This window comes from Sceloporus occidentalis, unplaced genomic scaffold, assembly GCF_023333645.1.
Source record: "Sceloporus occidentalis isolate IW3139 unplaced genomic scaffold, rSceOcc1.0.p SCAF_9, whole genome shotgun sequence".
In the NCBI taxonomy this organism is placed as follows: domain Eukaryota; kingdom Metazoa; phylum Chordata; class Lepidosauria; order Squamata; family Phrynosomatidae; genus Sceloporus; species Sceloporus occidentalis.
In genome coordinates this window covers 4,989,426-5,015,475 of record NW_028316989.1, presented here as the reverse complement: position 1 = coordinate 5,015,475, position 26,050 = coordinate 4,989,426, and the positions used below count along the sequence as shown (strand labels likewise).

The following is a 26,050-nucleotide window of genomic DNA, read 5'->3' as shown; positions in this document are numbered from 1 at the left end:
GATAAGGGAAACTCAACCCGTAGCGCAATACTTCTATCTATGTTTCCCTTTTCATCTCTCTTGGAAAGCCATTTAAGCAATCTCAATCCTCAATAGGACACACTGATGAAACAGAAAGCTTCAAAACTATAGACTCATTTGCCAGCAGCAATGGACACTGTTTGGTGGAAGGCTTTTCAGCTCTATTGAAATAAGATATCGGTGTGAATTGTGTCATTTTAATAAAATCAGAAATTATTAGAATTTGCAGATTTCAACATAGTCAAGATGAGAATAAATGGACCTTTTAACAAAATGAATGTGAGAGGTACAAAAACTGACATATTTATCCACGCATTCCTTTGAATGCTTAACTTTTAAAAGTCTGGGGTGAATACTTGGATATTCAACCATGTTATTGCTGAATTAGAGTACTACCTAATGACAGATTTCCCACTTCACCATCAAAGAATAGTATCCCGCAATGCACTGCTGTTTGGTGATGCTGATTTCAGACAGAGAAAATTAAATGGCCCTTAATAAGCAGGATGCAAAAGTCCTTACTAGGGTTATCACGCCATAAAGCTTCTCCACTTTCTCCCGCAGCTCCTTGAAGCAAGAGGTTAGTCTGTCATGAAGAGGCTTCAGCTGCTCCGTCAGTTTCTTCCCATGAATCCTGATCCCTTCAGCCAGCAAAGGCATCTGAAAGAGAGAACCAAAGGTGGGGAGTGAGAAAGGGCAGAGATAAAAGATCAGCTTAACCACATTTTGACCCTGTGAAGGCAGCACAAAGGTGCACAATCGATGTGAGATGGAACAAGGTTCAACGCCTTGAAGAAATAAAAGAAATAAGACTTATTATAGGAACATCTCTACCTTAAAGGGCTGTAGGGTATGCATGCATATGTGCCTTCAAGTCACCTGTCGACTTATGGCGACCCCATTAATTTCATAGAGTTTTCTCAGGCAATGAAGGTGATTTTCCATTGGCTTCTTCTGAAATATAGCCCACAGCACCAAGTGTTTGATGGTGGTCTCCCATCCAAGTGCTAACTAGGGCTGACTCTCCTTAGCTCTGAAGATCAGATGGGATCTGGTACCTTCAGGATATTTAGACCATGGTCATCCTAAGGATAGGGTCAGTATGCAAAGAGGTCTTGGCCTTTTTAATGGACAATCCAAGGCGGTCTTTGTAGTGCCAGGGCAGTCCTTTGCACTACATGCTCTCCATAGTATTTTAGAATACAGTTCCCAAAATTTTTAATCATTGCCTATCCTGGCTTGGACTGATGGGAGATGATGTCCAAAATATTTGGAAGGCACCAGCTTGATGAAGGCTGGCCTAAGGCAACACTGATGTTGTTGCATTGCAAATTTCACAACCAATACCATTCTACTTGTAACTGGTACCTGTAGAGCAATTAGTTGCTTGAGCAGTTCAATCTTTTCTTGATCTTCAGGGTGTTCTTGAATATATTTATCTGTAAAAAAGGCCTAGAGAGAGGAAACAGAAGACAAAATCATGATGGAAGGTATATATATATCATCAAGCTGTGGATGGTTGAATCCATGGATAGAGAATCTATGGATATGGAGGGCTGACTGTACTGTTTAGGATAACTAAGCAACAGAAAGCTGTGTTAAGTCTTTACCACTAGGAGCAGGATAGATTCGCAATGGCTTTGTTCCAAATCTGGATCAATGCACAGGATTTAAAGTTGCCCTATGGCTAGATACTGGGGACTACAACAGGGAGATATAGTTACTATCCCAAATGCACTCTCCCTTGATTTCTCCCATATAAGGAAAACAGTGCCTATGTTTTCATATATGGAAAAATAATCCTCTACATTCAGTGCTAATCTTGTGGCAAAAATAAAGTCTACAGGGTCCCACTGACTGTGTCCCAAACTGCAAACATAGCAATGTACCATCCCTCCTTAGAAACATTCATACAAATTAAGGAAAGATGATGCCCACAAGATGATGACTCCTGAAATCCAACATGAAAAAAAGATTCAGATGATTATGATTATGGCAACCCACAAAACACAAAACTCCCTGTACTGACCGAGCCAAGAACAGGAAAATATGATCAAAAAGACTGATGACTTTCATATGTGGCCACAGCCTTGAGAAGCCTTAATGGCTTTGCCATTCTTGCAAGTTTTACTTTAGTAGCAGCTAAAAATATTCCCTAGTTGAAAACGGATCCTCTCCTCGCCTTCCACTTTAATAATTTCTCAGCTGACCTAGTTGGGCAACTTTCTGATCTGAGCACCTCCATACTGTGCTGAATTGACTACAAGGCAGCTAAAAATAACTTTTATTGCAGTTTGTGTGCATTAAGACTTTCACAACCTATGGCACAACTAAAAACTAAAAGCTATGGGTTGCTATTATCAGATTGTATACCATCCAAGTGGAACAAAACCCCAAATTTATCCAATATTGCTGTCAACTGCTCTGATGTCAAGTTTGACTTATGGGGGCCCTATGAATGAGAGACATCCATATCACCCTATCATCAACAGTTCTCAGCTTTCCCTTTGTTAAGATCTTACTACCGTATGTAGATAGTACATAAGATCAGCTGTGGAGCTTATTGGACATCCTAAGGAAACAACTAACCTTTTCATAGTTGGTGTATCCACCCATGACAGCTGGATCCACAATGCCATTCAACAGCATGGAAAGAGGATGCACAGGCAGAGAGCGGTCCCAGGCATGTTGCTGCACACAGTTGCTGATCTTCTCATTGGTCAGCTCCATAGTTTCAATGGCATTCTCCAAAGGGCTGATTTCCTCCTGAGAAGCACAGATACAGGAGAGCTTAAGACCCAACTAAATTTGACTCTTCAGTGATGGTTAATGGAAGCTTTCATCCACCTCCAACTTGGCAGATCTATGCCACTACACAAAATGCTCACCACTGTAACTTGTTTAACTTCAAACCATTTGAGGATTCCTGGGAATGCATAGGCAGTTGTGTAGGTGGTTCTCTCAATCCACATTGTCTAAATTGAAGCCACAAAGAGAGGGAGGGAGAGAGAGATTACTGAGATATTGCCATTGCTAGCCAGGACACAGAAGAAATTATCTCTTCATCCCTACTTAGCATTTTGACTTGGTTCCTAGATTCATGAAGCCAACCCTTTCAAACCTATCTGTTATTGCTTTTTGTGGACTGGTCTGAATGATGAAGGACTCACTGCAAATTCATTCTCTGGATCTTTTTCTCCTTTCCTGAATGGCCGGGAATATCGGAATTGTTGCACTTCGTTGGACCTATAGAAACTGAAAGAGCAAATAGAAATATGGTGAAATAAAAATCACGGCTCAGCCACCGCTCTGTAATCCTCACCTTCAGGGCTACTTTATCCCTCTGTCATTCTAAAGCATTAGGGCATTTGAACTGTGATTTGGGGATTGGGGCAGTTGCAATGGGAGATGGATGAACATACAGGGGACAGAAGAAGTAGATGGAGGTAGATGATAAGTGTAGCTGTCTAGACACAAAATATGAGAGGTCAAAGGGAGATCTCTCTCTCTCTAAATGGAGAGAGGGTGGTCACTTAGGTATCATACAAAAAAGAACATGAAATATAAGACAGCTTTGCATAGGAAATGCATATACTACTTTATGGGAATAGGTAAAAACCTAGAAGCAAGGATTAGACTGTTAAAAGACATCTGCCCTACTATTATGGAAAGATGATTTGTGCACTTATTCTGCCAGTTTTCTAGAAGTGAACTCTTACTCAATGAGTACTGAGAAATAGTTATCTTAAAGGGGGCTCTACATGACCAGCTGATGCCTATCTTACAGTCAACATTTCTATCACATTTGTTACCTTGGTGGAATTTCCCAGCACATGGGCTTTACAGTAGTGATGTGACAACCTTGACAAACTATATTAGAGTGTACAAGCGCATAGCTCAGGACTCGCAAATTATTCAGATTGTGTCAGGATGTGAGGCAGAAATGCATGTCTTTCTTTCAATAAAGTCTGATCCTTGTTGGCCTACTACTACTGATGTGGCTGGGAGAAGCAATTCCACAGATTTGCACTTTGTTTCTATATGTAAAAAAGGACTGAGTAAGTTGTATATATATGTCTTACTTTAGAATCTGCTCTGGAACAGGCTTGTCCTTGTAGTTTGGTGGAAGGTTCATTACAGGTTTAACAATGAAGCACTGTATGTCTGTATGACCTGCGTTAAGGAAAGGAAAGAAGCAGATAGTCCGAAAGAGCAAATCAGTCAGATCTGTGACCATCTCAGTTTAAGTGAATATTGAAGGAAATTCTGTGATCCCTCTAGACACCGGAAAAAATTACTTCTTTTGGACTACAGCTCTCAGAATCCCCCAAATCAGCATGGCCACTGGGCAAGATAGAGAACTAGTATCACACTTTAGGAATTGCACTTGAGAGTGCTTGTTTTACTCTATCTGTTCATCTCTTTTTCCTCTTTTGTGTTGTTTTAAGTTGCAATATCTTGCTTGTAAAAGAGGACATATTTAAGAGCCTTTTTAGATGAAGTGTGGGGTAAAATGCTTTATAAAAATGATTAATGAGAAAACACTCAAACGTTATATGGTTATCAATCCACCCTGGCCTTAGGGAACATCTTTCCTCCTGTCTTTGCCCCTCAACAACCATCATTAAAGTTGAGCATGTTGCCTCACCATAGGTTTACTCCATGCATCTGAGTAAGTAGAACAAGTCTACAAAAGATCATGCTACAACTTCTTTCACACAGTTTTTTGTGGGGGTTTGGGGCTATGTGGCCATGTTCTAGAAGATGGGCACGTAGCCCGAAAACAATACAAAAAACTATGGATGCCAGCCATGAAAGCCTTTGAATTCTTTCACACAGCTAGTCTCAAAGGTGCTAAAAGACTAATATGACTGTGTCTCTGAACCCAAATCTTATGTCCTTGTAGTTGGTTGCTCCAGCCAGTACTCTCAGCTATGATGCAAGTTTTATTTTTTATTAAGAATGCTTACTTTTAACATTTTTCTTTTCTGTTATTGGTTTTATGATAAACTACTTTGAGAAGGCTAAACAAAGAAAAAGGAGCACAGACAGAGAAAATAGCTGGACTAATGAAACAAAAATGTGAACCAAGTGCTCTTCTCCCATGATTTCCTTTTGCTGTTCATATAAGACTTCCAGTTCCCTCTGCCTTGAAAGTTACTGTGATACAGTCATGTCTCACTTCACCACGAATTGCACTGAACCCCCAAAAGATACGCTGCTTAAGAGAAGCTTTGGTTTCTTCTGTGGGTGGAGCAGTACTGCTCAGCTTCTCAGCATTTGGAAATTGAGTTAGTAATTTCAGATTGAAATCTTCTCTCCTTTCATATTCCTTCCCGCGGTAGATGAAGATCTTGTTCTGCCAAAATGAAGACAAGCATGCTGCTAAACTGAGAAAATGGCACTCCACCAATATAGTCACAAACAAATAAGCCCAAGACTAACCAACACCGTGAAGACTCACAGTAATAGTAGGAATTACTGGTAAACATTAAAGTTTGCAACTAGTAAGAAAGATCTCTGACATATTCTTACACGGAGAAAAGAGGGGAATCCATGTCCAAAATACCCAACAGCAAAATACTCCGGTTGAGGTCTCATGGCCTTCATGATGTTTTCGTAGAACATGGCTCGTTTTTTCTGTGTGCAACATTGAAGAAATAAGATTAGAAAAGATACCTTACTTTCACCTGATAACAGCTTGTTCTCCTTAAATTAACAAAAAAATTGCAGTGTTAAAATGTAGCCAGTGAGAAGGATCGCCTGCTCCTACATCATCTCCTCATAGGGAACATGTCACCCACTAAACGTTATATGACTGCAAATCCCATAATCCTTCACCATTTCCAATAATGGTTAGAGCTAATGGGAGTTGGAATCCAGCAACATCTGGGGGACCACACATTCTTTAGACTCACTACATAAAACTTCCATTGTAAGAGGCTAGGAAGGTCATAACTGGTTGGCTGGTCCAGTCGTCTTATTAACTCATTGTTCATAAAACAAACCAAATATACAGAAGAGGGTCTCAAAAACTAAATTGTAAGTCTATGTATTTATTGCAGTCCAATCCCATTATATCAAATGTTCACAAACATGCAGTTTAATTGTTCCTCTTAGGCTTGTCTATATCATCTTTTGTTTCCAATTTGGTGCTATGACCTCCAGGCAGAAACATCTCAGGCTCTTCTCTTGAGCCATGGCCATTTTAACTCCTTCAACTCTCAACCTTTCAGAAAACTGAAGAAAGAAAGAAAGATCCAGCAGCCTTACCAAGAGATTGCCAAGCCCCTCGTAATCAAAAACTTTGTTTTCATACATCTCAGCTAATTCCTTGCTTAGTTGGATGGCTTTCTCCCACATCTTCAAACCATGAACAGGTAAAACAAAACAAAAAAGGACAAAGCATTTATTAATAGAGAGAAAAATAGATTAAAGATTCACAATTTGGCTACTCAAGAATGCATGTGCTACTCATGTTGCTGTGTGCAGATATGCTCCTAATCCATCCTTAGTTTTTAAGTGCTAGAGTCATTTTCTCAATGAACCTAACAACATCCAACTTTCTTGCAAGTACAGTGGGTCAGTATCAGTTCTACATGTTCCTTCTCATGCTTACACCTTGTCAGGTACATTTACCACATTCAATAGCTGAAACCCAAATAAATAAATATTATTATTAATATTATTATGTACATGATCAGTAAGCCATGTGTTGGAAGCAAGTACATAATGGCTCTGTTTGGATGTCAAAACAATAAAGGCATCCAATGGATGAACTAGTTTGCTAGCGCAAGCCGGTCTCTCATAGGCGTAGCTAAACAAACTACCGAATTTCCATCTGTGGTTTAGCATGATGTCTGAACTAAGCTGGCACTATGGTTTATCTCTCCCCCAATAAACCAGAGAAAGAACAGGACAAACTATAGCTTGTCTCTTTGGTTGGTTGAAACAAGCCAAAGGCTCCTGTCGGGTTCCACTGTCACATTAAACAAACTAAAAGGGTAGGGTGCACCAGAAAACTGCTTTCCATCAATATCTCTGATGGCATAAGCCAGATCAAATGCTGGCTTATCATCATGTCTAAATACAGCGAATAGAAGTTTCCAGTGGTCTGCAAACCACAGCTCTCCAACTTTGTATATAGTGTGATTTGCTACAAAGGGAAATAGGAGACATTCTCTCCTTCTCTTGCATGTTAAAAAGGAGGGCAGGTTTATTGTGATTCATTGCCGAGGATGAAAATCACCATTTAGGTCAGTGGTGGACAACATATGATCCATATGCCTCATGTGTCTCTCTGATTTCTTTTTGTGTGGTTACTACCTCTGGCCACTGCCTATTATCACTGAATCAGCTGATAAATTCATGGCACAAAGTGTCCTGAGAGTTCATTAACCTCATGAAATAGTCTCATAAGATCTATGTTGTGGAATGCCTCTCCCAGACCAAAGACAACCACTATAGTTGGCACCAAATTTTGAATGCAGTTGTGATGGCAGAAATATGATTAGTTTATGCAGCACAATAGATAGCAGTGCATCCCTAGAAGTTTTGTGGAGGGGATCTAAAGCAGTATGCCAGTCCACATGCTACATACTGCAAAATTGAAAACAATATATTTTAAGATGATAATGGAGGCAAATGAACTACCCAGTTTTAAGGGGCATTTAGATAGGCAATCTGAAACACCACAGTAATCCAAGCAGAAAGCAAAACATGCCCTGGGATTGTCTGGTCTGCTTCTGTCTGTGAGGATGACCAAGACAGACTCACTTTTCCTTTGTCGAAGAAAGCAATGATTTCTTGATAGAGTTTCTCCTTGAGCTCCTGCTGTGAGTAGACATAGTAGCTGTCCCTCTGGAGCAGATGTGGAGCACACGGTTTGTCAGACCACTAGGATAAAGGGAACAAGCAATGCAATGCTTCTGATTCATTACAAATTTGCTTCTGAAAGCAATAGGACATGACCAAATCTAAAAAAAAATGTTATGGTACAGGTTGAGTATTCCTTATCTGCAAGTGTTTTGGATTTCAGATTTTGAAATACTTGCATATACATGATAAGATATCTTGGAGATGGGACCCAAGTCTAAACACGAAATTCATTTATATTTCATACACACCTTATACACATAGCCTGAAGCTAATTTTATACACAATATATATTTTGGTGCATGAAATAAAGTTTGTGTACACTGAATCATCAGGGAGCAAAGGTATTAATCTCAGCCACCAATGCGGATAATTTTGGATTTTGGTGTATTTCGGATTTCAGAATAAGGGATATTCAACTTGTATTATTCAAAGCTTGTGAGAATATCAATCAAATAGAAGTATTTAGCTGTGTTCCTACATTTCATTGCTCTGGGTTCTCTTCTAGAGCTTAATCTTTCAGCAGAGGTGAGCCTAAATGTTGTGACTGATAGGTAATTTTAAACAGGTTGTTTCTAAGGTCCTAGAAGAGACTGAATCAGGGCAGAAGCAGGTATCCAAGTAGCTATGGATGGATGATGCATGTCAGAACTCTGTTGGCATAAAGCAATTTTTCCTAATGGAGGCTAGTGTGATTCCTAGACTCCTTCCATGTTTGACAGTTGTGACATGGGGCACGTGAATCTCCTCCTGGAGATCTCAGTTACTCACCTGGAGTAATTCTGCATGAAGGAGCAGTGTGTATGCGGCCTCGGTATAATTTTCAGAGCCCGTATGCAGGTCCCGGAGTTTATACAAATATCTAGAAGAACATTGCACAGTTATTATTGTGGAATCCCAAACAAAGCAATAAGTCAGATATCATTTTAGTTAAATTTGTTGACTGAAAGCATAATCATCTACACTGGGGATGGGAATTAAATGGCCTTTGGGGTACATGCCTCCATATATTTTCTCCCCAAATAATAAATCCCCCAGATGAAAGAACTGCACACCTCTTCTAAAGTGTGTGAGTGTCAACTTACTTTAGCCACAAATCTAGTAGTGGGGGCAATGGGACAGTAATAGGCATTTTAAAGCACCTTTCTGTTTCGTTTTAAGGGGCTGGCTGGTACAGTCATTACAGAGTCCAGGGACTGGAAAATGACCCCCTGAATGCTACAACTTCCCCATTCCCAGCTCCATACAATGATAATCCATACTGAATGCAGTGATGGTAAAGATTCTATGGTTTACCTGATGTATATATCCTCTCTCTTCTTTTCTTTATAAAAATTCTGGAAAAGAAAAGTCATTGTCAGCTGTTGTACAGATCAAAATTAACATAAATCAAATATATGTAGAACATGACTCAATGTAACTAGCTTAGCTTGGCAAGTGGGATGCCAGATAGCAGTTCCCAAGGAAGGGCAAACTATTCTGGAAGTGTCTAGTTGCCTCCTCCTATGCTTCATTTGTCCTCTGTCACACTTCATATTCCATAGATGATCAGACAATATTAACCTAGGGCAATTCCGGTCATCATCATTACTGCAAGACATGGCCACCAGAGAGCACAGAAAGCTTGAGGTGCAGTGGGATCTCCTTACATCTATATAGTTCACTGGTTTGTATCCCTGTCTACCTCTGAAACAGCAGACAGATGTTTAAAATGGTACTACATTAACCCATTTTGAAAAGGTAGGTCCAACGTACCAGAAGATTCACAGTGCAACTCATGCGGTTTTCTCTGCTGCCGTCATGCATGATCGCCCGGTAATCCAACAGATTTTCTAATAGGCTGCTAACCAACAGGGCAAATACTTCACCTGAGCTTGAGAGGAATTTGTGTTTCCGACAGTGCTCCAATAGTCTGTGGGCAGATGCATTAGAAAAGGCAACAAAGGGAGGGGGATCAGTGAAAATGAGTTGCATCTAAAGATTCATGAGCAAGAAGGCTACTGTAAAGGGAGACATAAAGCTCAAATCCATGACTGAAGATCACCTTTATTTTATTCCTAGTACTGATGGTGATCAGTCTGTCTAAAAGAACCCCCAAATGCTTGTCTGAACCATTTGGAAAATATTATTTGTTTTGTAACAAGCTACCTAAATGAAACGCAAGAGGGCAAAATGAAGGGGTTATCAAAACCACTTACAATTTCTCCAGCAAAATCTTGTACTGTTCATCCCCTCGACCCCCTTCAACTTCCTGATCCAGTTTAGTTATAAGCTCATCTTCAAACTGCAAATGAACAACATAAAACAAAACAGCACAATAATCCATACTGCTTCTAAGGGATACTTCTTACAAACGTGACAAATAACAGAAAGCATTTCTAAACTTTCTGGGTGCTGGTGGGGCTGGTTGTTGCTATAGTGCTTTGATGGAAGAGCACCAAGGAACACCTGGGATTTCCATGTACCTCCAGGAAAGAATTCTGCCAGAAATCTGGGAGACTGTTGCTAACAGAGTTGACAATCTGGAGTTAGAGGGTTCAGTGGCTCAAAAAGCATCCTCAATTGTCAAATGCCATTACCCCTTCTGCTCATCCCATAAGCACACTTTAGCACCCCACAAGTGGTTTCATACCATGTGGAAGTTCCTGTTGCCACTGAAGTTGAATTCGCACTGCATCATGTCAAAAAAGATCGGGATCGTCGCCTTCCGCAATTCCGGCTCCGGTGTCAAAGTCACCTCCAGAATGGGGCCAACCATGGAAGGGATGAACTTGATCTTGTGAGGCCCTGAAAAAGAAGAACAAGAAGAAGGGGATTAGGGAGACAGCAGATGGCTGTTTTGCCCATGGGGAGATTTCCAGGGCACAAGGGAGGCAGCTGGCATCCACCCATTCATTGCCTCCACCTCAAGTCTTTCATATGCAAAATATACAATTGAGTTGTTTCTGGTGCTTGAATACCTCCCCTTCTCTCATTCCCATGGGGAACAGGAGGATTAAATGCTACCATGACACAGATGCCCTGGACAGGAGGGAAGGAATTGACGGAGGTGGGGGCATTGGGGAAACCTCATCCCTCCAGACTGATTTTTTTCCCTTTATGTTCCGGTGTGTTGCCTCTTTTGTATTCTTTTCAAATCTCTAAGAATGCTTCCAGAATTGGAAAAGTTCCCTTTGGGGGCTGCAAGTAGGCCAGATTAGATCCTTTGCCACCCTACTATGTACAACTGTAGAAATGCTGAGAGGATTGACTTTTTTTGAATGGATATGTGAAAGAGGCAGTCCATCAACTAAATGGATGATGTCAATGTTATACAAATTATCAGTAGATTTTGAATATGGAGATATTCAATAATATACCTTGTCACTGGAAGGCAAAATATCTATGAGCTTTTTAGCCTTGCACATAAATGCAGTAAGTTCCTCCCTTTTGCCCTGAATTGCACAGCCCTATCCTAGTCAAAATGCTGTCCATCAAGTGAGTAGTCATTTTTCTCATTCTCCTTATAAAACAAGAGGCTGCTATCTCTTCTGACAGCATCGATCTGATCTTATGTCATGCAGCATAGTCCTAAAAGACAAGAGTACATAGTTCACATGTGTGCTTGCCACTATAGCAGATGTATGAAGCTCACCAAGGTTGTACCACATGTCCCTTATCTTGAAGCCAATGTCCTTCCTCATGTCTCCATATCTACAGACAAGTGGGAGGGGGGGAGAGAGAGAAAGAGAGACTTACACATGCTTAATAAACATCCAGACAGTTGGGTATTTAATGGTAGGTTTAAGTTAGAGTTGATTTGGATTCGTAAGATTTGCAGATACTGGTCCATATTTTAGTATGAATTTCTCTTAATAAATACATCCTTTGTATACAGCTGTGCCTAAAATACACATCTTTGGCAAGCAGTTTTGACAAAATGTTGCATCTCTATTGTCACTTTCACTAATGTATACCTTTTTGCACACCTTATTTTCATAGAATTCTATTGCGACATTCAGAGAAGTGTCAATTTTGAGGTATCGTGGAGTTTTAGTTTTTATATTTGTTGGAAAGAACAAAGCAATCTTGGAGACGGGAGAAGATGCTCAAGCCCTGGTCTTCAGTTGATAACTAATGGGTTGCAACACCATCATGCTCTCACAGACTCAGAGTTGGAGGAAGTCTCACTGGCTAGTTAATTCAACTCCCCATCAATGTATTCCCAGCAGAAACAGAAATATTTGCTGATCTTCTGCTTTATCTGCCATGGCTCAACTTTATGGGATTCTGAGTCTTGTACTTTTGTGAGCTATTTAGCCTTCTCTTTCAAAGAGCTCTGGTGCCCCAACTAACTACAAATCCCAATATTCCAAAGGATAGAACCATGTTGTTCACCACCCTGAGCACTGCTTTTAGTGGAAAGGCAAAATCAAAGCAGAATAAACAAATATATGCTCTTAACGTACAAAAGAAATTCAATACAGAAGAGAAAGAAAGGGGGGGAACTCACATGAAAACTTACTTCTTGGCTATCTTGTTCCGTTTAGCCTGGGAGAAAGTCTCCAACTGGAGAGAATCGTGAGTGAGAAAGGCTACTGCCAAGTGAAAGTAATTATTCCAGAGCTATAAGGGAAAGAAAGAAGGAAGAGTGAGACATGAAAACTGGCTGTGAAGCAAAGGAGTCTTAATGGTTTGTGCATTCTATAGTTTCCTCCCTTTTTACTGATGTGCTTTTAAGCCACTTTTTAATTTGATGGTTGTATAATGACGAGTGAGAGCCAGCATGGCATAATAGTTTGAGAGTTGGACAATGATTCTGGAGATCAGGATTTGAGTCCCCATTGAGCCAAGGACCTTGGGGGAGTCACACACTCTCAGCCCCAGAAAACCCCATGATTTCCGTAAGTCAGAAACACAACAACAACGATAATGATGAGCAGTTAAATTATGCTCTAATGTTTAAATGTATTCTTCTTTTATTTGTTTTAGCAGTTTAATAATACAGTGGGCCCCTGTATCCACTGGGATTTTATTCCAGGGGTCCTCCTCCTCCTCCTCTTCCTTTCTGTCTCTTTCCCCAACATCTCCATCCCATTACTCCCCTCATTGCTTTGGCATCGTGATGCCTCTTGCTCATTCCAAGGCCACCTTTGCTGGACCTCTATAACCTCTGTTGATCTCCAAGCCTTCTCTCCTGTATCTTCTTCCCAGATAGCAGAGAGGTGAGTAATGCGGCTTCTGCAAAATATCTCCTTTAGTGTTGTCCTAGGAGACAGAGTGAAAGTCTGGGAGACCAGAGGAGGTAATGGAGGTTCAGATGAGCAGTCTCTGAGTGATGCAGAGGCACTTTGGTGCTACAGTGGCAAAGGGAGTAATAAACCAGGGCTATTGGTTGGAAAGGAAATGGAAAGGTGGAGGGAAGTTGCCACTGCTGGTTGCCTATCTGTGGCTATTGTAAAAATCTCTTTCAGTGTTGTCATCCTTCTCTTCTTTTTCCCTGAGAAGGATGATGACACTCCATGAGATTCTTGCAGCAGTAGCTGGGAATTGTGATCTGTAGCATGCAGGTTTGGCAGGGCTAGAGATATTCACAGTTTTTACACTTTTTCAGGGGTTTTGCACTCCTAACACATGCAAATGTGGAAAGCTGGTTGTATAACTTTACACATGAGCAACTATCTTGACAAGAACTATGCTTTCAGTACTGGCAAACAGGACTAGATGTTCAGCCTTACCTGCAGTTCAAAGCTTGCCTGGTCCAAAAAGAACCGGTTGAGCACAGAGGTGTATTGGTTTATGGCTCGAAGGAAAATCCTGGAAACAGAGAGTCAGTCTAGATGAGGAAATGTCAAAAGAAATGCCTCCAGTCTCTCCCACATTCCTGCGAAACCACAGGCGCTGCCCACAACATGTTCACAAGTTACTTGACATGATTTATATTTTAGTTTCCTAAGCCATGGTGCCAAATTTTCATTTCAATTTTTGAAAATTTGGTCTCTTCTCAACATTAAGCAGATGGTTCTCAGAGTAAAAACAACAACAACTACTGGTCAAAAGATGTGTAATTTACTACATTACGAAGAACAGAAGGATAAAGCCACTACACAGACACAAGAGTATTCATGCATTCAAGTTTATGAAGAAATAGCTGTCTTAGTCTGTCAAAGCCTAACATCAGAAGAAAACTAGGACTTGGAAGAGCAGTTATGGGGGAACTAGACAAGATCCTAAAGTGTAGACAAGTGTAAAAATATATACTAGAGCAAATCAAGCCCGAACTCTCCCTAGAAGCCAAGATGACTAAACTGAGACTGTTGTAAATAGGCCATATCATGAGAAGACATGACTCACTAGAAAAGACAATAATGTTCAGTAAGAAAGAAGTAGAAAAAGAGGAAAACCACATTACGGATGCAAAAAATATCTAGTGCCTTTGAGACTGAGCAAAAGACAGGGTGCTACAATGTTCCTTTGTATACAGATATTCCAGATTAAAATAGTTATGTGTCTGAATTCTACCCTCATTACAGATGGATAGACTCAATCTATCCACAGCCCAGAGTCTTCAAGACCTGAGAAGGATTACTAATAATAGGGTGACTTGAAGGTCTCTCCTTTATGGGGTTACTGTATATTGAAGTTGACTTGATGGCAGTTAACAACAACAACAACAACAACAACCAGTTCCTAAAGGTATAACCTTTCCCCAGAAAACAGTTGTTCCAGCCTCTGTTTTGTCCCTTACTAAACCTATTCCCGCCCTACTATATTGTTTTGGAGGTCTGATACTCAGAATACACATTATTCAAAATGTGATCACACCACAGATGTTGGAAGTACTGGCATCTAAAGATTTAGGGCAATGGTATTTAAATCAAATAACCTCTGCTCTTGGAAAGAAACCAGCTCTCATGTTTACCTGCTCTGCATCATGTTCATGACCATCCAGTCATTTGCATAGACATTTTTTCCAATCAGGTCTTTAAACATGATGAAGGTCTCCATCAGGAAATCCTGCAGCCAAGGAAACAAACAAGAATGAAAAGAATGCCCCAGAACTCAGAAATATCATAGGTATCAGGAAAAAGTACACTTTGAGGAAATCTAAGAAAACATAATGCAACAGGTTTCATTCCATGGGTATGCTTTCTATTCGAAAAAGGATTTCTGCAAGCAGGGGAGGGCACCTATCCAGATAATGGGCTTAACCCAGTCCTCTGCATCCCTTAGTGCAGCCCATGGAAGTTCTCCAAACTGACCCTTTCCTCATAGCTCTGACTCTCAGGAAAGCACCAGGGAGCCAGTGATATTAAGAATTGTACTCCCTTGACATCATTTGGCCAACAGAGAGTCAGGGTGCAGTATCTGACTCATCACATCAAATGGTTCTGCACCTCCAATACAAGCAAATTATCTTTCTGTGCCAACACAGGTTGCATAAATTGGGTAAAAGCGGCATAAATTAGGTAAACTGTGCACAGAAACAAACATTTTAAGGGAAATGCCTTGAGAATTTGTGGGGAAAATAGAAAAAAGAAGCTTCACGAACGGAAACAAAGATGGAAAGAAAATTCAGGTGGCATTTAGAGAAATGCAGTGAAACCAAGACTAGGAACACTCCCAGCAGTAAACTGTCAACCGTTCTTGGAAATATGTCATAAGGCCAAACTTTCAGCTGGCAGCCTTGCCAACCCAGTCTAGACATGGGGAGATCACAGGAAAATCTCCATGTAGATCTTTTAGGGGATGCAGCAGGGCAGAATGCCTATTAAAGAGGGAGGCACTCTCCTGGCATTGCCAAATGCTACACATTTATGAAAGTCGCACTGCTGTCGTCATTGCCACTGCATTGATTTGTGTAGCTGTCTTCCGACACAGTCCTCCTGGAGCCATTAAAACATGATCAGCTATAGGGATGGGAAAATCTCTTTCCTCCCATGGCCGGTTTTTTAAAGAAGAAAAAGCCTGAAGTCCTTTCCATCCCAAATATGAAGTCTACATATTTTGGCAGTTACTTCCAAACTGAACACAACTGAATTTCTCCTCCATTTGCAGAGGCCAAATTCAACATCCACTGCTTTTCCCAGCATATACTGGGTCATGTTGTACCTATGTGACACACAAACGCTGAGGACAAAAATGCTCCTGTGAGGTTAAAAAAAGATGTGGCAACCCCTAATTCACAATAAACATGTTTCTTTGTAACTTTATTATTTATAGCCACATGTCATCATAATTTAGTATGTACAAAAATAACATTAAAAATACAAATTTTGCAACCTGCACAATAATAAAAGCACTGCTGCCTCCCAGCACCGCATGCATCGGTTACATACCAGAACAAATAGTAAATCAAACCCAGACTTCTAAAGCCTAAGCAGTCTAGATTAATAAAGCTATCCGTTTCTATCCTTCACAGGTTACTATTTTTATTAGTTCTGGGTTTGATACGGACAGCTAGTTTAATTTTCATGGATCTATACAAGGATCTCACATGGCTCTCACATCACTTTCCAGGCCTTGATCCAACCCTCCCCTAGCATTGTTCCCTTTGTTTATGCACACAAGAGAATATGCAGACATCATGCCAAGCCATGGGGAGCCCAATGCAAATCTCCCATCCCCCAATCCAACAAGGTAAGGGGGAAATATGAGGGTTATGGGTTTTATTCTGTATTTTATTGCACTCTGTATTGTATTTTATTCTCATTGGAAGCTGCCTCAATCCAACCGGAGAGATGGGATATAAATAGAATTTATTATTATTATTATTATTATTATTATTATTATTATTATTATTTCCTCTGCCACCAGGATAGAGATAATGCTTTAAGTAGGAAAGACAAGAAGGCAACAAAGCCAGGCACACTTAGATGGGAGTTCAAGAGCCAGCCGAGTCTTGACACTATGGTTTGGTCAGCTCTTGAAGTCCTATCAGATTCTCCTGACCCCCTGCCTTCCCCAAAAAGGGAAGTGAAGCTGATCTCCAGGTTACAGAGATCCCTGAATCCTGTCCCTGCTCCTTTGTGCTCCATCTGAAGGGACAGGGCCCTGGATAGAGTGAATGGGAAACACCAATGGTCCAGACCGAGGATCCTGGTAAAATGGATTGGGCTTATAGGCCTGTCCTGGGTCCACAGCATCTGCATCAGGGTTTCTTCTCCCAGTGTCAAAGTGCACAGTATAAGACAGCCAAGCTACATGATAAAATGTGTACTTTGATCTGTCTGATCTAGCACAAGACCTATGGAGACCCCATGTATTGTCTTAGGCAAGAAATACACAGAGGTGATTTTGCCAGTTCCTTCCTCTGAAAGATAGCCTACAGCACCTGGTATTTGCTGGTGAACCCCTATCCATGTTTTAACCTGGGATGTCCCTGTTTAGATTCCAAAATCAGATGGGATCTGATGCCCTTAGCATATTTAAAGAGCATTGTACCAAATGCCAACCAAGTTGTTTGGCCACATGGGAGAGAACCTCTCTCAAGCAGTAAAAATACAGTAATAAGAAAATCACTATTTTTTATGCCCTATCATTACATCCTAAACCTAATGCTGGAAGCAGCTGTCTCACGCTGCTTGGGAGGTTCAGATATTGCAACTGACCTCAATTGTAGACTGGAGGAGTGAAAGTGGCGAGGATCCAAAACCAACAGATATCTTTATAGGTGACTGCAGCAGCTTTAAGTCCTTCCAAAGCTAACTTCCCACGCTGTTTGCTAAGCTCATCAACATTAAAGAAGTGTTTGAGTAACTCACTCCCAGAGTGGAAATTATGAAAAAGAGGACCCTCTGAAGATATTGCTTAAGATCTGAATGGCCTGGGGATTTCGGCTGAAAATGGGTCACATGCCATTAACAGTAATAAACACACAGTTGTGCTTCTGGAAGCCAACCCCAACGGTTCAAATTTGCCAACTTCTCATCGGACCAAATAAAGTCAAAACCTTCAAAGCTCTTGGCAACTCTCTGCAGAACACCACTCCCCATAATTTTCTTCTTTTTCCCCCTGAGAGGCTACTAAACATATACCAGCCTCCAAATGGACACCATGCCCTATAGTTATGGTTTTTTTCCATGTCACAATGTTGGCTTTGGCTAAAAGTCAGTTTCAGGTTATCCCTAGGAAACAGATGTGTTTTAGAGGGTATGCAATGCAAGAAGAGAGTAAAAGTTTTAATTAAAACAAAGGTGGGTAGCTAATAGAGTAGGAAGCTGGGTTCTTCCATCCACCATTCTACCAGCTTGATGCTGGCCAGAATCCCCAGTTATATCAGTTTCCCAGGTGAAGTGCCAGGTAGAGCTTTGCTCCCAGGCTCTTTAGCTTGAAGCCAGGCTTCATTCCTACATTCCCTTCCTCAAAGAAGGAAAAGAGTAGAGAAAATAATCCCTGTTGTTTTTGTTCCATGACTGGAAAAAGCAGTGAGGTACCAGACCCTCTGCAGAACAGCTAAGGCCCTGGGATAGAGATTTGCCTCCTAGAATATAGTATGCAAACAGTGCAACCATACACATTATTCCATTTTTCCTAATTTATTCAGAATCTTTTATACTATTTTGCACAATGTATAGTTGCTTTGCTAGAAGCATGCTCTCCCATGCCAGGTCACATTAGTTGCCCATCAAGCTGGGTATAGTCTGCTCTAACCATCAATAGGACAGACCCTGTGGGGCTCTGATAGAGGAACACAGGAAAACTGTCATATACTTGCCTTACTTGCAGTATTTTCTCTGACTGGCAGGGCCTCTGTAGAGTCTCAAGCAGAACACCTTTTTCAGAATAACATTGCCTTTGAACTGGACAGGCCAAAGAATGAACCTGGAACCTTCTGCATGCAAAGCAGTTGCTTTGGCACTGGCCTTCTGTACCTCCCCTGTGTGCAAGGCATTGAACCCTCCCTGACATTCCCTCTTCGTTGTAATATTAGGAATATTATTCAGTGACCCCATCTGGTTTCTTGGATTACTCTGACATATTTTTAAGCATGTTTATGCAACTGTAAAGATCCAGAAAAATGACTTTGAAATTAATAAATACAGTAATTGAAATCTGAGATTTTTTAGGAAATGAGCTTGGGTAATTACATTTGTGCAATTTTCATGTGTTTTTAAATTACAAAAAGGCAATAGGAAAACAGGAAGGCTGTATTACAGGTGGATAGACTCAGTTGAGGAAGCCATGGCCCAGAGTTGGCAAGATCTGAACAGGGCTGTTAATAACAGGGTGACTTGCAGGTCTCTCAATCACAGGGTTGGGACAAGCTGAAGCTGACTAGATGGCAATTAATAACATCATCAACTTTTGTCCATCAGATAACAGTTCCTATAGACAAGATCAGAGATTTAAAATGCATTGTGTGTATCTTCCCAATCACCATACTCACAACTCTACCCAAACATTCAAAGAAACTTACAATAAGATCTTGTCTTGTTTTGAAAGTGCTGATGTAGTGGTTGTAATGAGCATCGTCCATTTGCCTCAAGATGGCCATCATGCAGGCTACAAAACTACCCTGGAAACAAGCAAAAAGCAAAGCCATTGTTAATTGTCTTCTTCTACAAAGGCCTCTTATTAAACAATGACACAAGTGAGCAACAGAACTCATAGAGCCAACCTCAGAGTCTGCATATGAATGGGTCCAGCTGGACACACAGAGCTATGAGATGAACCTTTAGACCTGTTTCAAGAGGATTCTTATTATATTCTTAATAAGTTTAGGGCAATACATCTGAGTTCTGAAGGTGGACTGGAAGAACGGTGGGATGAGGGACAGAAGATACGGCTGTGGCTGTTGACTCTCTGATTTCAGAAAATGATCTCTCTGCATCAGCCTCCCTTAACCTGGCTGTTTCTAAATAAGTTGGGACTACATCATGCCCACAAGAATGGTGTGATGGGAATTGCAGTCCAATATATCCATGGATACTAGGTTGGGAAACCCTACTTTATATTCTTTAGACTGTGCACCATAGGCAGGTTTTTATCTGTATTTTGACTATTTACTTTGTACAGCGTCGTGTAAAGCTATGGCACTTTATAAAAACACTTAATAAGAAGAAAAAGAAAGAAAGAAAGAAAGAAAGAAAGAAAGAAAGAAAGAAAGAAAGAAAGAATCCTCTCCCCCAGTTTTTAGAGATCATCTGTTTCCTATCAAGGTCTACCTTCATTGACATTCTAGGGCAGATGTGGGCAACTTTGGTGGGTTCATTTTGTCCCCTAGAGACACACTGTTAGCTGCATCCTCTCAAAAAATGTGGATTTTTCATATTGTTGCAATCTGGAAGTAACTGAAAATACACTTCCAGTTTTGGGAAAAGTGGAAATTTTAAAATTCCCAGTACCTCTGCCCCAAAAGGACACATGTCTTGTGTAAGTGCACATTTTCTGGGAGCAGTAAATCACTTCCCCCGCTGAACAGGTGAAAGGATTAGGGTAGGATTTAGAGCTTGCAAAAACAGCTGAAACTGCCCTTCACCAACTCCTGTTTATAGGGATTATTTTCAACATCCTTTGTTTCTTGCAAGTTCGGTGGTTGAATGCGATAGAGGAAGGGAAATCCCTGCACTGTGCCCCCCTGCCTTGCTCAACTTTTCAGTTTGAGGGGGTGTCCCTTTAGATACTCCATGAGCTGGAGTATCTAAAGCTGTTGGTGTAGCATACCATCTTAATCTATAGGTTGCCTGCTGAACTACCTTGCTTAAGAAACCCTTAGGTTTAATTCAGGAAAATGACAACCAGTTCAGTCCAGCACAATATGTACAAACAAGTGTGTGGAAAATAAACAGTTTAACAAAACCTTCATATGCAGGCCTATGTCCCCAGCAGGGCCCGATTCACACTACACAATGTTGTGTGCGCATGCCTTCAAGTTGCCTGTCATCCTATGGCAACCCCATGGATTTCATATGATTTTCTTAGGCAAGGAATACTCAGAAGTGGTATTGCCAGTTCTTTCCTCTGAAATATAGCCCACCACACCTAGTCTTTGCTGGCAGTCTCCCATCCAAGGACTAACCAGGACTAAATCTATAGCATGAATGGGCTGCAGGTGAGGTTGCACGCTGGCCATGTATGCAAACAGGGGGCAAGTATATACACACATCAAAACAAAAGGAAAACAACACAGAGAGAATGGCTCTCACAATATGCAGAGACTGTCTGCTCATTCCGATCACTGTCCGGTTTATCCTCCTCAGCAGGCGCTCCATTATCAACTGGACATGAGCAGCCGTGGGGCCCTGAGGATATGAAACAAACGCAAACTGTTCAGGCTGAATCTTGGCACAGCTGTTCTTGCAGAGATTTGCATTGCACAGAAGAAAGCGATAGTGCAACAGGTTCTTGGAAAACCTTTGGCCACAAGACAAATGCCCTATATTTTTCAAAACTTGAAATTTGAAAATGAATCCCCTACCCAAACTTGTGGAGCAAACTAGGCTGGCATTCTATGTTCTGAAAAAGGGAAGCATAGCCATACAGTTATTCATAGGATGACTAGGTATCCTAAAGGAGGATAAGGCACTGCAAAATGTAGTTGATTCAAGGGGAAATAAATAAAGGCTAAAAACATTCACATAAATATAAATTTGTTCTTCCTTATCATGCCCAAAATGGAGGGCATTTTCACATTTCTCCTGCATAGAAGGTAGAAATGTAGGACATTTATTATTAGGATTTATTTATATGCCACCCAATCACTGAGAATCCGGGCGGCTTACAACAGAGGGGATAATAGATGGTTCCCTGCTCTCAGACTTACAAGGACATGTCCTGAAAAAGGAGGATGTCAGGTCACCCTGAATTACTCACCACTTCCTTACGATCCAAAACCTCCAAAATATTGCTAAGGAGCTGTGAACAGGCTTCATGATCAGGCTTGCTGCAGTTATCATCTAGCTGCCCACTTAACTGGTCTACCAGGAGAGGCAAGAGAACATCTCGGCATTCTGGGAAGCAGCAGAAGGAAATGCGATGGTCAAATCACACTTAAGGGTGTATTTGAAAATGTCACTTTATTAATTTACCACCCCATTAAGAATGCTTTGGGCAACATTAATCCCACACTTATTAAAAGGGTAGATTAACTGAGAATGAGTGCCAGCGTGGTGTAGTGCTTTGAGTGTTGGAGTATGATTCTCAAGACCATGTTTCAAATCCCATTTAGCCATGTGAACCCACTGGCTGATCTTGGGCAAATCCCACTCTCTCAGCCTTAGAGGAAGGCAATGGTAAACCACCTCTGAACAAATCTTGCCAAGAAAACCCCATGGTAGGGTCGCCTTAGGGTTGCCATAAGTCAGAAATGACTTGAAGGCACACCAAAAACAATGCAATTTAGGAGTTTATTACATGAAGGAGATCGGGAGTGTAGCCTGGAAAAATCGTGTAATTAGGTGAAACGATTTCACACGATGTTGCACAAAAACTGCCATTAAAGTGGTCACAAAGAAGCATTAATGCACATCTTTTTACTTCGGGATTTCAGTGACAATGCATTTCCCATATCACTTTATTTGCGCACTTGTGTGTGATAATCATTTGCGCAATTACTTGTCATTTTTGCTTTATTTGCAGGATGCTTTAAATGCACTCTTTAATGCCAAAATTAGCCCCAGTGCGATAAACTCCAAAGATTAAGATTTCACACTCCACAGATTTGAATCCTGGTCTCCCAGAATTGTAGTTGAACACTCAAATTATATCATTTTTCTTCAGTCAGTAGAACTGACTACCTCAGAGGATAGTAGATTCTCTTTGTTTGAAGGTTTTTAAACAGAGGGTGAATGGCCATCTTGCAAAAGTGCTTTAGCGTGTATTTCTGCTTGACTAGATGGCTCTTGTGGCCCCTTCCAATTCTGCAATTCTGATTATAAGTAACTGCTTGTGTAGATAGTCTGTTCACAAACTAAGGCCCCCTACAGACAGGCCAAAATAAAGCTGCTTCAGGTCACTTTGGAGCTTTGCTGTTTAAATGATGCATGTGTCCTAAGAGTCCAGAAGCCATGCCAAAGCCATGTTCCAATCCTAAGGACTAGAGCACAGCTTTGGCGCAGCTTCCAGACTCTTAGGACACATGCATCATTGAAATAGCATACCTCCAAAGTGACCCGAAGCAGCTTTATTTTGGCCTGTCTGTATGGAGCCTAAGTTTACCCAAGAAAGTGTACACTTCTTTCAGCTATATAGGATGCTTTGAGATGCTGGTGAACCTAAGTCTATGTTATGTTGAGTGCCGTCACCAGCTGGTTCCCTCTGCCTTCAATTATTATTTTTGTAGCCAGAGTACTTGAAAACTGAAGCCTAAAAAGAACTCACCAGCTTGACGGAATAGATCACTGTCCACAACCTTTGTCATGCAGTTGAGTTTCTGGCGGACAAGCTGGTTATCGGGAATGCTTTGGATGAATTTGCTAAAAAGGACACTGGAAAACAGGAAAGTGAAAGGATGACAGTTTTAGTTCCATTAACATTTTCAGCACCACTTTAGCAATGCCTAAGGAAGAAAGGTGTTTTTAAACTACCTGAGCTCCACTGGATCAAAGACTAGTTTGACATCATTGATTATGCTTGGCAAATATTTTAAGGCAGCACCCTGCAAGAGACAACAAAAATGGGGAAGAATAAGAATACCCCTCCATTCTAAAAATATTGACTATTTTCTGTTTGAGAACATACTATCTGTCAAAGTATTCACTAGCCTCCTTATTTGATTTAGTTATTTTCTGTTGGCATTTGTGTCACGCCAACTACTTTTTAAAACAATTGTTTTAATATTTAAAGATTTTGGGAGTGATGAAAGGGTAGCAAATAGCTGCTTAACTCCAGTACACTTCCAGGCAGTTTATTCCATTGCTTAAAAGCTCTTACCATCAGAACGTCCTTCCTAATGGATTCCACTAATGGTGGGATCTCTTTTCCTGTAGTTTGAGTCTATTGCTCCATGTCCTAGTCTCTGGAGCAGCAGAAAACAAACTTGTTCCTTCTTCCATGTGGCATAATTTCAAATATTTAAACATGGCTAGCATGCCCCCTCTTAACTTTCTCTTCTCCCAACTAACCATACCCAGCTCCCTAAGCCACCCCTCATAGGACATGGTTTCCAGACCTTTCATTATTCTGGTTGCCTTCTTCTGGACATGTTCCAGTTTGTCCACATCCTTGTGGCGCCTAGAACTGAACATAGAATTTCATCTTAGGAGGTTTGCACTTACCTTGATCTTAACAGCCTCTTCAAGTGGTCGGTCCATGAGGATGTTAAAGGAGAGGAAAAGCTTGCGGATGGCATTGTTAAACTCATCACCATCTTCACTTTTGCCATAAAATCTAAGAGGAGACAGAATATCCTATATTAAATATCCATTGGTGGTTACAAGGCCTTTTCGACTATAGAAGTGGGTCTTCTTGCAGGGTGGGGGAGTTGAGAATTAGACCATATTTATATAGTCAGCATGGAGAGAGTCCTTCCAGGGGTTCATTTCTGCATGTTGAGCTAGTCTTGGAAACTGTCTGGCTAAGATTCAAGCCACTTTTGCATACAATGTTCTTTGACTGCCCTGGCATTGCATATTTTCATGTTATGGTTGAGCGAGGAATCAAACCCTGGTCTCTAGAGTTATAGTCCAACACTCAAACCATTACACCGTGCTGGGTCTCTTTTCACAACATCTTAAATCATTTGCTTGAGGAAGCCATTTTTCACTCTGTCTAACGGTAGGACAGGTTTTAACCATTCTGCCACTTCTCAAAATCTGAGAAACATCTTTCTGGAAGCTTCTGGGTTTTCATCATACAACTGCATTCCCAGTTGTAGCTCTGAAGCCAAAAGGTTAAAACAAAAGCTAAAGTAAGGGCTCTGGCAGTGCTCCCTTTTTGCATCAGCGACCAATTCCAGCATCTTCAGAAATGGATGAGAGAATCCAAATAAAGGAGATGCTCACTCTGAGCCTATGATTTCCATCTTTCACTTACCCCAGGTAAAGCACCCTTGATTGAACTATGAACCGGAAGAGATATTTCAAGGCTTTTAGAGCAGCAAAGAGCAATTCTGTCTTGCTGGAGTCGTCTGCATTTCCAACATAATAGTTGAGAACCTTGGTAAGTTTTCTGAGGTGAGAACAGGAAAAAGAAGAAGAAGAAAGAATGCATGTACAGCAAAATTTGTAGCCAATATGATCAAGTCAGTTTAAGCCAGGTTATTCTAAACCAGAGTATTGTTGTTGTGTGCCTTCAAGTCATTTCCAGTTTATGGTAACTCTAAGATGAACCTATCAAGATGGCCTTACACATTTGATTTCTGAATTTCAGCAATGAAATTCCATCATGTGTATGGAAAAAAATTGGAGATCTTCATAAATTCTTATCAAAAATGAAGTGAAATAAAATTCTCCGTCATTCCTTGCCTCACACCTTTGGAACGAGAATGTGAAAGAAATATTTTGGATATCTTTTGCTTTGCTTTTAAATTAACACAAGTGATGGCCTCCTGTCAGCAACTGGCCAAGGCTCTCATTGAATCCCTTAACTTTGATCCCATAATGTTGGTCTGAAAACAGCCAAGGCAGATGTGTGGGCGTCTTCTCTGAAAGCAGCATGCAGACTGCTGTTGGCTTGTTTTCTTGGCAGCATGCAACAAGCTGCAACTCCTTGGCATTCAGTCCCTTTATCTGGGTGGCATTACATAAATGTCACACAATAATGTCAAAGAATTGGCAAGGAAAATGCCACTGAAGTTCGTCCAGCTTGTAAATCAAAGACAGGAGGGAAGGTTTCATTTATAAAGCAGAGCTGGACATCAATAATGGATTTTCTGCATTGCAGAGCTTGGGTGAGGAGACTTGAGGTCTGCAGAACATACTTCATGTTTTACTACAACTGCAAAACCCACCAACTCAAGGTGAAAAGCAATGGCTTAAGTGGGAAGGTTTCATTAAGAATTAAGGTACAAGGTAATTCTCAGGACATGCTGTTGTTATTGCATGTCTTCCAACCATTTCCAACTTATGGTTTTCAAGGCTGAGTGGGGATTCGATCCCTGGTCTCCAGAGTCCTAGTCCAACACTCAAACTACAGTGCGCCCGCACCATACGTGGGCGTGCCATACGCGGACTTGAGCGTATGTGCTCAAGCCGCGGCGTGCACGCGGGGCGGAAGGGGCGGCGCGTTCCATTCA

The 26,050-nt window shown here is 41.0% G+C and overlaps 1 protein-coding gene across 1 annotated transcript in view; it reads right to left on the bottom strand.

Annotated features, from left to right (window-relative positions):
• The window catches only part of DOCK5 (dedicator of cytokinesis 5), a 77,629-nt gene that overhangs the window by 9,083 nt on the left and 42,496 nt on the right, over positions 1–26,050 (bottom strand). Inside the window, exons 22-47 of the mRNA XM_089538865.1 lie at positions 24,850–24,984; positions 24,093–24,204; positions 23,403–23,473; positions 23,197–23,303; positions 21,691–21,827; positions 21,024–21,119; positions 19,295–19,393; positions 14,798–14,892; positions 13,614–13,692; positions 12,401–12,501; positions 11,531–11,589; positions 10,529–10,683; positions 10,095–10,180; positions 9,652–9,808; positions 9,193–9,233; positions 8,668–8,758; positions 7,798–7,917; positions 6,295–6,384; positions 5,557–5,661; positions 5,239–5,380; positions 4,104–4,185; positions 3,192–3,276; positions 2,910–2,996; positions 2,611–2,787; positions 1,390–1,473; positions 544–681 (exon numbers count right to left, since the gene is read on the bottom strand). Coding sequence (XP_089394991.1) covers positions 544–681; positions 1,390–1,473; positions 2,611–2,787; positions 2,910–2,996; positions 3,192–3,276; positions 4,104–4,185; positions 5,239–5,380; positions 5,557–5,661; positions 6,295–6,384; positions 7,798–7,917; positions 8,668–8,758; positions 9,193–9,233; positions 9,652–9,808; positions 10,095–10,180; positions 10,529–10,683; positions 11,531–11,589; positions 12,401–12,501; positions 13,614–13,692; positions 14,798–14,892; positions 19,295–19,393; positions 21,024–21,119; positions 21,691–21,827; positions 23,197–23,303; positions 23,403–23,473; positions 24,093–24,204; positions 24,850–24,984 — 2,731 coding nt within the window. The remainder of the gene's footprint in view (positions 1–543; positions 682–1,389; positions 1,474–2,610; positions 2,788–2,909; positions 2,997–3,191; positions 3,277–4,103; positions 4,186–5,238; positions 5,381–5,556; positions 5,662–6,294; positions 6,385–7,797; positions 7,918–8,667; positions 8,759–9,192; positions 9,234–9,651; positions 9,809–10,094; positions 10,181–10,528; positions 10,684–11,530; positions 11,590–12,400; positions 12,502–13,613; positions 13,693–14,797; positions 14,893–19,294; positions 19,394–21,023; positions 21,120–21,690; positions 21,828–23,196; positions 23,304–23,402; positions 23,474–24,092; positions 24,205–24,849; positions 24,985–26,050) is intronic.